At 41.8% G+C, this 12,084-nt stretch overlaps 1 protein-coding gene across 1 annotated transcript in view; it reads right to left on the bottom strand.

The window, feature by feature from the left end:
* The window catches only part of clec19a (C-type lectin domain containing 19A), a 31,707-nt gene extending 19,966 nt beyond the window's left edge, over positions 1–11,741 (bottom strand). The window contains exon 1 of the mRNA XM_084329825.1: positions 11,620–11,741. Coding sequence (XP_084185951.1) covers positions 11,620–11,707 — 88 coding nt within the window. The 5' untranslated portion in view covers positions 11,708–11,741. The remainder of the gene's footprint in view (positions 1–11,619) is intronic.
* Between the last annotated feature and the right edge of the window lie 343 nt (positions 11,742–12,084).

Raw genomic sequence — 12,084 nt, 5'->3', positions numbered from 1 at the left:
TCCCTTGTCTGGTTTATGTTAGTATTCTTGTCTTTAGTATTATGTCCCCAGTGTGTTTAGTCTTGTCTTGTGTTCGTTAATTAGTCTTGAACTCCAGTTTGTCAGTCTGTTCCCATCCCAGGTGTCTCTTGTTACCAATCAACCCTCATGTGTCAATTACCCTGTGTATTTAAGTGCTGTGTTTTCCTTGTCTCCTTGTCGGTTCATTATTCTTGTTAGTGGTTGTTACTGTGATGTTCGCTGTCAGATACTCCCCGTGTTAGGTTTTTGTTCCTTGTTAGGTTTTCTCCTTTTCCAGCATTGCTGAGGTTTTTGTTTGTGTCTTGGAAAGTACCTTTTGTTTGTTGTATTTAGCTTTATGTTTTGAGTAAAGCTCTCTCTCTTTGAATTACACTCAGTTTCATCCTGCCTGCTTCCTCCTTGTCCTGTCTTCGATTGGGTCATCTTCTACAACACCAATACCTAACACTAATCTTTCTTCCACAACAAAGAAGAATCACTCTGAGTGCTAATGAAATAGAGTTAAAGAGGTTTGAACACACTGAAGTAACATGAAAAAACATTTCAGTTTACTTGTTGCCAGATGCCTGTTTTTAAGTTCCAGCTGAGAGGTAGGAGCTGGAAAACATAACAGTTCCATAGCCTGAAGTCTTATCTAGTACAAGTCCAAAGTTTATAACAATCCCACAGAAAATGTTTTACAAAGTTTTTTTTTTTGTATTTTATTTTTTTATTCTTTTTTTAAACAAACACATAAACAAACATGACAACACACAATAAGATATACAAGCATTAGTTGACAGTGCACATCCAATGAAATCACATTTTAGTTAATTGTCTTATATAGGATATACCCTTAATAACTGTTATCCAAAAACCTACACACATATGCTCCAGCTCGTACCCCCCCCCCCCCCTCCCGGACCCCCCATTGGATAATCCATCCATTTTCCCTCGCTCCTAACCAGACATTACCATTATATGCTAGCTTTTATTTTCTCCACCACTTCTAACCACAATGTCATTTTGGATTCATTGAGACCCAAATTTCTTGCTGTAGATATTTCTTGATAGATCACATCGAGATATGTAATAATCCAGACCTTTCGGCAAATTTTTTCCGGTTGGAACCATCGTGATGCTATCAGCTTTTTAGCCACTGTGATACCCGATAAAACCAATCTCTTTAGCTGTGGATGTACTGCACACTCAAAAACATCATTCAGCAGTAATACAGAGGGGTGTACAGGTATATTCCAAGTTAAGAGATTTGATAATTGCTGGATCACCTCTTTCCAGAATATCTTAACTGGTGGGCAGTCCCAGTACATGTGCATAAATGTCCCCTCATCCCCATTTGTACATAAGGAGCATTTGGAGTCTTGTATAAGACCCATTTTTTTCAGTCTTATAGGAGTCAAGTATGTCCTGTGAATATAGTTAAGATTGATTTGTTGATGGTCCGGGTTCCTTGATGTGAGTCGAACATTTGCCCAGGCTTCTTGCCAATCAAAATAACTTTCCAGGTCTGGTATATCCCTCCTCCAGACGGAGTCTAGGTGGAGGGTTTCATATGAGGACGTTAGTAATTGATGATAAAAATCTGAAACAAAACCTCTTGATGTCTCTCTTTCATAGAAGAATTTGTGGTATCTGTGGTGTTCAATTTGTTTCGTTAATGGAACACCTTGAGTCTTCAAACATAACAATAACTGTATGTAAAAAAGATGTGTGGACTTGGTGAGATTACATTTTTTCCGTATTTCTTCATAACTACAAAAACCCTGTTTGTTAAAAACATCCCCTAATGAGTGTATGCCTTGCTTTTCCCATATAGGGAATCTTATAGGTCGTTTTCCAATCAAGAGTGCATTGTTATTGAATAAGGGAGTATGATTGTGCCATTTATGTGGGTTAGGATATTTTTTTTGTGTTTCACGCCATATCCGGATCGCATGAGTAATTATGGGGCCACATTTCCATTTGCAATGCTTGATTGATAGTTTAGTGTATGCTATGTCCTTCAGTCTATGTGGGGCTACTATGTTTTCTTCTAATTTTCTCCAGGACACTAATGCTTGGGGATCAAACCATGTTGTCAATGGTATTAATGTGTACGACTTAAAATAGTGGAAAAAATCTGGAAAGGCCATGCCACTGTCTGCTTTATTTCTCTGTGCGGTGGATCTTTTTATACGTGGTGGTTTGTTATTCCAAATAAATTTGTATGTGGAGGAGTGTAATTTTTTCCAGTAACCCTCTGGAGGGGGTAACGGTAGCATTGAGCTGAAGAAGTTGATTCTAGGTAGTACGTCCATCTTAACTATTGATATCCGTGTCTGTACTGAGTTTTTAAGTTTTGCCCACCTATCAAGGTCGTCTTTGATTTTGTTTTGGATTTTTGTGTAATTGTGCTTCACCGTTTGTCTTATGGTGGGGAATATTTCCACTCCCAAACATCTAAAATGTTTTACCATAGGTATCTCTCCTGGGAGGGTTATATCTTTTTTTGCAGGGGCGTTAAGTGGAAGGAAAGCCGACTTCGGCCAATTTATCTTGAATCCCGATAAATCTCCAAAGTTCTCAATCAACTTGAGCAGATGAGGCAGTGTGGTGTTGGGGTTTTGCATGAACAGTATTATGTCGTCCGCATATAAACTAATTTTATGTTGTGTGCCCTTGATTACGATTGGTTCTATGGATTGGGATTGTCTTATATATTGTGCTAAAGGTTCTAATGATAGATCGAATAGTCCGGGACTAAGAGGGCAACCCTGTCTAGCTGAGCGTGATACCGGAAAGATTCCGGAGGTGATTATACCTGTTGTAATCATGGCCGATGGGTCTTTGTATACTACTTTAATCATATCAATGAAACCTTTACCTAACCCCATCTTCTCTAATACTGCCCATAGATACGACCATTCCAGCCTGTCAAAAGCTTTCATTGCATCCAGGGACAGCATCGCCTTAGGTATGGTGTCGTCCTTGTCGGCATCTAGTACGTGCAGTATTCGTCTTATGTTATCAGTGATCAGGCGGCCTCTTATGAAGCCAGTTTGGTCCGGATGAACTAAAGACGTCATATGCTTTTGTAATCTGATGGCTAATACCTTAGAGTACAGTTTGATATCGGTTCCGAAGAGGCTTAAGGATCTGTAACTACCGCACTCGGTGGGGTCTTTGTCTTTTTTGAGAAGGACTGTTATGAGTGCAATATTGTCGTTCTTATGGAAGTTCCCCTCCTTGACTGAGTATAAGATCATATTTAGTAATAAGGGTCCAATTATGTCCCAACAAGAGAGGTACATTTCTGGTGGGATACCGTCTCTTCCAGGAGCCTTACCACTTTGCATTTCGGATATGGCCTTCTTGAGTTCCTCTAGTGTGATCGGTGTTTCTAACTGTTTAGCGTCATCCTCTGAAAGTTTAGGGAGAATAATTTGATTAAGAGATGTGTCCATTTTGTTTTGTTTTTTTAGTACCTTAACTTGATTTTCTAGTCGAGTTGAGTTGTTGTATTGTAAAGAATTAAATAACGTTGAGTAAAGCGTTTCCAGTTCAGCCAGTTTTGTGCATCGATTCTTGCGCATTTTGGAGGAAAAGCTATCAGTGAAATCCTTGATCGTTCCCTTTACCGACATCCATATTATTCTGGGGTCTTGCACCGAGTTTGCATTCTCCCGTAGGAATACTGTAAGAGCTTCTTTGAGTTGTGTAATGAATTCCTTGTTATTAAGCAGCATCGAGTTAAATCGCCATCTTGGGGCTCGGGAAGATAGTATACCAAATGTTCCTTTTAGGAGTAAATAACAGTGATCTGATAATGCATTGGGTATCATTTCCACTTCATAGTTATCAAATAGTCTCGGGGATGCAAAGACATAATCTATTCTGGATAATGTGTTATGTCTCGCAGATCGACAAGAGAACTTTCGGGTCGTGGGATTAAGTGATCGCCATAAGTCATTTACACCTGTAATCTTCGACCAATCCTTTAATGCATTAGATGAATTCTTTTGTTCTCTGGAAAAGGCGAGGTAAGATTTGTCCATCCTTGGATTCCAAATGGCATTAAAATCCGCACCTATTATAAATGAGTAATCGGGAAGGTATAACATTGCTTTGGTTAGGGTAGTGAAGAAACCCACTTCATACAAATTTGGGGCGTATACCGCTACCAACGCTATTTTCCTGTTCTTGTGTACAATCTTAGCTATAGTTATCCGACCATCTACATCAGACCATACTCCCTTTAATTCAATATTCAACTTACGTCTAACGACTATGGCTACCCCCCGGGTTCTCGTACCAAAAGAAGAGTGACTAATATTATGATATGTGTTGTCCGCTAACGTATCTATGTCTTTCTCTAGAATGTGCGTTTCGCTTAGCAGAGCAACGTCCACCTGTTCTTTTTTCATCAGTGTGAGCACGCTTTTGCGTTTGTGTTGGTTATTTATTCCCCCAGTGTTCCAGATCATTATATTCAAACTAGCCATAATCTATACATGTTGTTGTGTAGTTGTTGGTAATGCTTCTGGAGTGCGAGGCAACAATAGATATACATCCAACTAGTGAGGTCCCGTTGAGAGCCGAGCTTAAAAACATACATATATACAAATAAAAATCCCCTTTCCCCCCCTCCCACAGAGAGTCGTACAGGATTGTGTCCCATAGACACATCCTACACGTATGACTCCCTCCCTTAGGCCACCGGATTACCCAAATTGAGCTTTGTAATCCTACTCTTCCTATGCTAATTGCCATAGGATCTAAAACTTTCATTCTAATTCAATAGAATGTCGCTTTTGGTCTTGCGCCTTCCCATTAATGTACTAACAATAGTGTGAAAAATGAAAAATATACCTTCATTGATATATTCATTTGAACCTGCTACTAACTTATGTAGGAAACATCAGAAAAAAGGAAAAGAGTGGAGATAAACACTAACACCTTAAAATGAAAAAAAATAACAATGAAAGATAAAAATTTAAAAAGGAGTGAGAACTAAAATAAAACTCATCAGAGAAAAACAGAGAAAATAAAATTGAGTAAATAGAAAAAAGAGAAAAACAGAGACTTTTAGAGCTACATTGTGCAAATCTCTGTGGAGTAATTATTTAAAATATTAGAATAACCTTGTCGTGCTTATACATTTAGATGTGGCTAATGTCTTTTTTTCTTTTTTTTAAACGCCTTATTAAAGCCTAATTAAACTTCAGTCCTTTGGATCCTATGCTTATTCACACCGGATGTTAATGTTAAATTTACAGGCCTTCGTTGAAGGGGTGCATTATATTCTAGAAGGTTGTAGAATACTAGTAAATATGTAAACACTGCTGTTATGTTCCAGAATGATCTTCCTACCCAGGGGTCATGACCTTCTAGTATTTTCCGGGATATTCCTTTGGGTCCCTGAGCAGTCGAGAGAGGAGCCCAGAATGTTCCAGAATGTTCATAATGTCAATGTTGGATTATTGTCTCCACAGAGACAGCGTGCATATCATCTGTTACTTTTGTTGAGCCGTGGTAAAGTCATTCTAATAAAATTACTAAAATACAAAGAGAAAGAGAGAGATGAATAGGCGTATCTGTTCTGAGCCAGTGTTGCGTCCTGCCCGGGGGGACCAGATCCATGTTGCTTCATGTAATCTTCGGCGGCTTTAGGCGTGGGTATTCCCTGCCTAATACCGTCTTTTCCCAAGATCGATAATAGTGCCGGGTAGTTAAGGATTGGCCTGAGACCACTCTTAAACATTCTCTGCATCACATCCTTGTAGGGGAAACGCTGAGCGATGGCCTCCTTACATAGATCTTCGTAGATAGATATTGAATTTTCACCATATTTCAGTTTCCCCCTTTGATTGCGCGCTCCTCTAATGATGGCGTCTCTTATTACCGTCTTGCTCAGGGTAACAATGATAACTCTCGAACCGTTACCTCTTTGGCCTTGTGTACCGACTCTGTAACATTGGTCCACTGTCGGCGCTGTGGGAAGGGTGTTATTACCTAAAATATCTACTAACACTGTTGGAAAGCTGTCGTCTGTGCAATTGACTGATTCATCCAGTCCCACAATGCGGATATTATTTCGCCTGTAGTAACGTTGGGTCTCGAGCTGCCTCTCCATTGCTTTCTCTTCGACTTCTTGTATTTTCTTCCGACACTCTTCTTCCACCTGTTTTATCTCCTTCGATAACTCTGTTAATCCATCGTTGACGTTCTTCTCATTCACTTGGACCATCTGTGTAATTTCTATCACCGTATTCTCCACTGCCGTGATTCGCCCGGCCTGTGCAGCGACTGCTTCCATAACCTCTTCGAATTTAGCATCGACGTGTGCTTTGAATTCATCTTTGAGTTCCTCGATGTGTAATTTGAAAGCGACCATCTGTTCCTTCATCAGGATAGTCAGAGAGTTGAAGTCGGGTTGTGAAATTGCACTGCTTGTGTCAGTTGATGTTGTGGGTGCAATGATGGACCCGATGGGTTTGTTGGAGATTATCTTCTCAAATTCCCCTGCTTTATCTCTTACGGTATTTTTACACGTCGTTACCGTTGTGTTGTCAACTGCTGTCTCCCTTTCGGGGCCAGTCGTCGCTGGTCCCGGTATATTCTCCACTATAGTCCCCCCATCGGGGCTAGTCAACAACGGTACCGCCGTTGCCTCGCCTGTTGTATTTTTTGACCGTGTCAAAATAGGCGCTGTTGGAGTATCTGTGCCGAATCTCTTTCCAACCTTTTTCTTATCCTTAATATCCATGTTGAGTCTTTATGTCTTTTGATATAGTTAGTAGAAGGTCTTATCAATACATACGATGTGGTTTGATCTCTTTTGGTATTGTTCAAATAAGGTTTTTAAACGAAATTAACGTTGACGGGAGCGGAGCTGTAACCAAACGCGTATCGCTTCACATTGTGTTCAAACCGGAAGTTTTTACAAAGGTTTTTGTAATCTGTGTACCATCGTTAATTCTGCATGATTATCCAAAATGGCCGTCCGCTTCCATTGATTCCGAGGCTCTAGTCAAAACAAAGGACTTCCCTGGCTTCTTCTCCTCCTTTCTCGTTGCGATCAGCCGCCGCATGGGATAGCGTTGGCTCCAGAATTGCATTGGTTACAAAGGTGGTCAATCATTTTCACCATCAGCAGTCACTGGTCCGTTCAGGACCCGACCAAACCGAACGTGTCACTTGTCCGAATGGCTTGTCAAATGATGCTTGTCGGATGTTTCATCTTGTAACTCGAGACTGGAAGCACGCAATAGGTTGAGTGGGGTGACGATCGAAAGTCTGCAAATTCAACTTTCCAACAATGTATTGGTTGATTGGTGAAAACACAGCCCGGAGCCGGCAGACGAGGTGCTTAAATGGTTAATCAGTCATAATGTGTTAATCTTTCTCTCCCATTACAGATGGTGAAGCGTTGACACTGGTAACGTTGAACTGTCCCACTACATGCCAGCTGGACCCGATCCCCACTCCTCCAGACCATAGCACCAGACATCCTCCCATTCCTAACTGCAACCATCAACTCCTCCCTCAACTCCAAAAAAACCATGAACCCCACCGTTATAGATAACTATCACCCTGTCTCTCTTCTCTCCTTCCTTTCTAAACCACTTGAACGTACTGTATCCAACCAACTCACTGATTATCTATTACAGAATGACCTCCTAGACCCTAATCAGTCAGGGTTCAGGACCGGTCACTCCACAGAGACGGCACTCATAGCGGTCACAGAGGCTCTTCACTTAGCAACACCTACTACACCAAATCTCTGGGTAACATTATCACGTCTCACAGTCATGTCTCGCCTCGACTACTGCAATGCACTGCAACCACCGCCACCAAGCCACTTTAACTCATTCAGTGGCCCGCCTGATCTCCAACCTACCAAAATCAGCCCATGTTAGAGAGAGCTTAGAGAGCTGCACTGGCTCTGCATATCACCGCACAAATCCGCTTCAAGGTCCGCAACCTGGCATATCGTGCAGCGAAGGGAACGGCTCCCACCTAAGTCAATGGTCTCTAACTACACACCCTCAAAGACCCCTCTGCTCTACATCTTCTAGCCGCCTCAGACCCACTCCTAGCCGAACTCCGGGAGGGTCATCAAAGAGAAGCCGCCTATTCTCTATTGGTGGAATGAACTTCCAACCACAGCCAGGACAGCCGAAACCTGACCAATGTTTCGCCATGGACTAAAAACACACTTATTCAATCAATATCTGAAATGAAGAAAACAATTATAATAATAACCTTTTTACTGTCTTCTACTATCATGCACTCTTCCACTAAATAATCTACCTTGCCTATATTACTACCTACTATACTAATACTGTATGTCTCTACTACTATGATGAACATTGTTACTCAGCTGAAAGAATTGTACCCTTCCTGCTGACTTGTCATACAGAACTTGTAAGTCGCTTTAGATAAAAGCATCAGCCAAATTACTAAATGTAAAAATGTAAATGTAATGATGTAAATGATATAAATAACAATGTTTTAAAGGTAGAATCTCTACTAGTGGGGAAACTACGACCTCTACAGTATTTTTATAATCCTTACAACAACATCTTTTGTTGTTGGGTGGAACCAGGGGCGGAGCTCCCTGAGTCCCTCACCAAATCTCCTCTCAACTTTATTGTCACATATATTAAAAATACAATGAAAGCTCTGGCTCTCTACACACACACAAAAATCTGCAGATCTCTTCATCAATATTGTGCTATCAGAGCAGTCTTATGTTCTTATGTTATGTTAGTCTTACTGTACAGTATGTTCGCTACCTAATGTTATTGCCCAGCTGCTCACCTGAAACTTGTATTATAACTTACATCTAGTGATCTATGCACAAAACATTTGTCTTAGTTATGCATGAATTAATTCTGACAACAGCCTTGACCAAGGCTCGAAGCGGTGATCTTCCAATCATGAGTCCAGGGCCTATACCCATGTAGCCACACTGCCAGACAATTTTATATAGATAGTGTGCTGTCAGAACAATTTGTGTTTGCAGGTTAATGTTCACTACCTAGCGTTATTGCCCAGCTCACCTGACATTGTATGCATTCGCACCACCTCTAAATAAAATGTTGTGTTGTATTTGGACGCGATTACATATCCTATTTTTCGCATTAAAATGTTGTCCGAAACATATTTAATCTAAACTGTTTAGGTGGAAAAAGAGAACGTTTACTGCTGCTGTGGTATTTAAAAATGGCGGTTGGTATAGGTGAAACTGAGGCCTCACACTCTCACAACCTCTCCCACACACCCACACATCGGATCAAAACACAAACTTGGAAACAAGGTGCAGTTCCAATGGGGGCTATTTTGCCTAGAGGTCGTAGTTTCCCATTATTACAGATTTTACTTTTAAAGGAACATGCCAATATTATGGGAAATGTGCTTACCGTCTTCTTCAGATTCTGACAAAAAGATAAATACCTATTTACTTTCTGTGCGTTCAGTAGAAAGCTATCCGGCTGCAAGCTAGCCTAGCTTAGCACAAAGGAATGGAAGTGAATACGGACCACATACCCTAGCTTGAAACTCCGGGACAGGTTTTTTTGCTAAGCTAAACTAGCTGGTCCACTTCCATTAATTTGTGCTAAACTACGCTAGCTTGCAGCCAGATAGCTTTCTACTGAAAGCACAGAGAGGAAATTGGTATCTATCTTCTTGTCTGAATCTGGAGAAGACGGGTAAGCGCATCTCCCATAATGTTGGCATGTTCCTTTAAGTATATATTAAGTATATATTGATGACAGATGATTGATGTTTTGGTATGAAACACGTTATTAGTTTATTGATTCACTCAAAGAAATCCAACCAACTGGCATGGCTTCCTTTCTTTCACGGCTCCTAACTCAAGCCATATTCTCTTTAAGAATATAAGAACTGGCTTGTGTCCCAGACAGTGGGAGAAGCATGTAGATTTAAATGTAAATGGGGTGCCCGTTAGCTTTCAAACTCTCTCCAGATTTCCAAGTTTTTTGCAAAGCATTCACCTGGAAACTTGGAGAGTGTCCTCTTTTAAAAGCTGCCAGCCACATTCCAAACCATCTATTCACGTAGCAAAAATAGATTCACACATGGTCTTCGAGGAGTTTCGATAAAGCACAGCAAATACCCAGGAGACCGAATAACAACAACAAAATATATACCAGATTATATAATAAAAGTATATACTAGATTAGATAATAAAATATAAATATATACCAGATTATATTATATTAACGCTTTAAGGTGTACACTCACACCAGTGTGATTAGGATTTTGAGAAGTGAATATTCTGATGATGTAACAATGGTCAACAAAACCTCTACAGTCCTGGAATTCTAAGACAGAACAAAACTCAAACTTCAACGGGTTGAGTAGAAAGTTATAACTTGAATAAGGTCAAGCCATGTGTAATGTTAGATAAAGTGTACTGTATACATTTGCTTTCCCGGTGAATTTGAGAATCAACAATGTAAAACAATCAAATCTAAATCTAATGATACAGACAAAGCGACAAACTGTCTCCAGTGTCTCACCGCATAACTCCAGCCCTGTAGCCCCGCACACTCAACTTAACTCTGACCGGCTCCAGCCCTGTAGCCCCGCTCACTCAACTTAACTCTGACCGGCTGTAGCCCTGTAGCCCCGCTCACTCAACTTAACTCTGACCGGCTCCAGCCCTGTAGCCCTGTAGCCCCGCTCATTCAACTTAACTCTGACCGGCTGTAGCCCTGTAGCCCCGCTCACTCAACTTAACTCTGACTGGCTCCAGCCCTGTAGCCCCGCTCATTCAACTTAACTCTGACCGGCTGTAGCCCTGTAGCCCCGCTCACTCAACTTAACTCTGACCGGCTCCAGCCCTGTAGCCCCGCTCACTCAACTTAACTCTGACCGGCTGTAGCCCTGTAGCCCCGCTCACTCAACTTAACTCTGACCGGCTCCAGCCCTGTAGCCCTGTAGCCCCGCTCATTCAACTTAACTCTGACCGGCTGTAGCCCTGTAGCCCCGCTCACTCAACTTAACTCTGACCGGCTCCAGCCCTGTAGCCCTGTAGCCCCGCTCATTCAACTTAACTCTGACCGGCTGTAGCCGTAGCCCCGCTCACTCAACTTAACTCTGACCGGCTCCAGCCCTGTAGCCCCGCTCACTCAACTTAACTCTGACCGGCTCCAGCCCTGTAGCCCCGCTCACTCAACTTACATTTACATTTACATTTAGTCATTTAGCTGACGCTTTTATCCAAAGCGACTTACAAGTTCTGTACGACAAGCCATCAGGAAGGGCACAACTCTATCAGCTGAGCAACAATGTTCATCAAAGTGTTGAGTGCTACAGTGTAGGTTAGTTTATTAGGACAAGTGCATGACAGTACGGTTAGTTAGGGTTAGATTTTTTTTTTTTTTTTTTTTTTTTTTTTTTTTAATTCAGATAATGGTTATCTGACCGGCTCCAGCCCTGTAGCCCTGCACACTCAGCCTTTGCAATTCCAGGGAAGTAGCTGTGTGTCTGGGCTTAGTTTTGTCTCGACTCACACCCCATCCCCATAATCTCTCTCATGCTCCCTGGTGAAAATAAAGATATATATATATATATATATTTACTCACCGTGTGTGATCTTGATGTTAGTGGACGGCAGGCTGTGGACTGGGATGACCCAGAGGAACAGGGCCAAGCACATCTCCCAACAGAGCATCTTCAACTGGTCGGGAAGGACGCGCTACACACACTGACACATCACATCTGAGTAGGTGGGTGTGTTTTAGGCAGGGGAGGGGTGTGTGTGTGTGTGTGTGTGTGTGTGTGTGTGTGTGTGTGTGTGTGTGTGTGTGTGTGTGTGTGTGTGTGTGTGTGTGTGTGTGTGTGTGTGTGTGTGTGTGTGTGTGTGTGTGTGTGTGTGTGTGTGTGCGTGTGCGTGCACGCATGCGTGTGTGTGGGGTGGGGTAGTCCCTTGGCCAGAGTAATCTGTGTCAAAGAGAATGAGAGACAGAGAGAGAGACAGAGAAAGAGAGAGAGACACAGAGAAAGAAAGAGGGTGAAAGTGAGAGAGATTGAGAGCAGAGAGAGTCGAGA

Source organism: Notolepis coatsorum (genome assembly GCF_963971535.1).
Source record: "Notolepis coatsorum genome assembly, chromosome: 14".
In the NCBI taxonomy this organism is placed as follows: domain Eukaryota; kingdom Metazoa; phylum Chordata; class Actinopteri; order Aulopiformes; family Paralepididae; genus Notolepis; species Notolepis coatsorum.
Note: the sequence above shows the minus strand (reverse complement) of the source record. Positions and strands in the feature narration are given on the sequence as shown.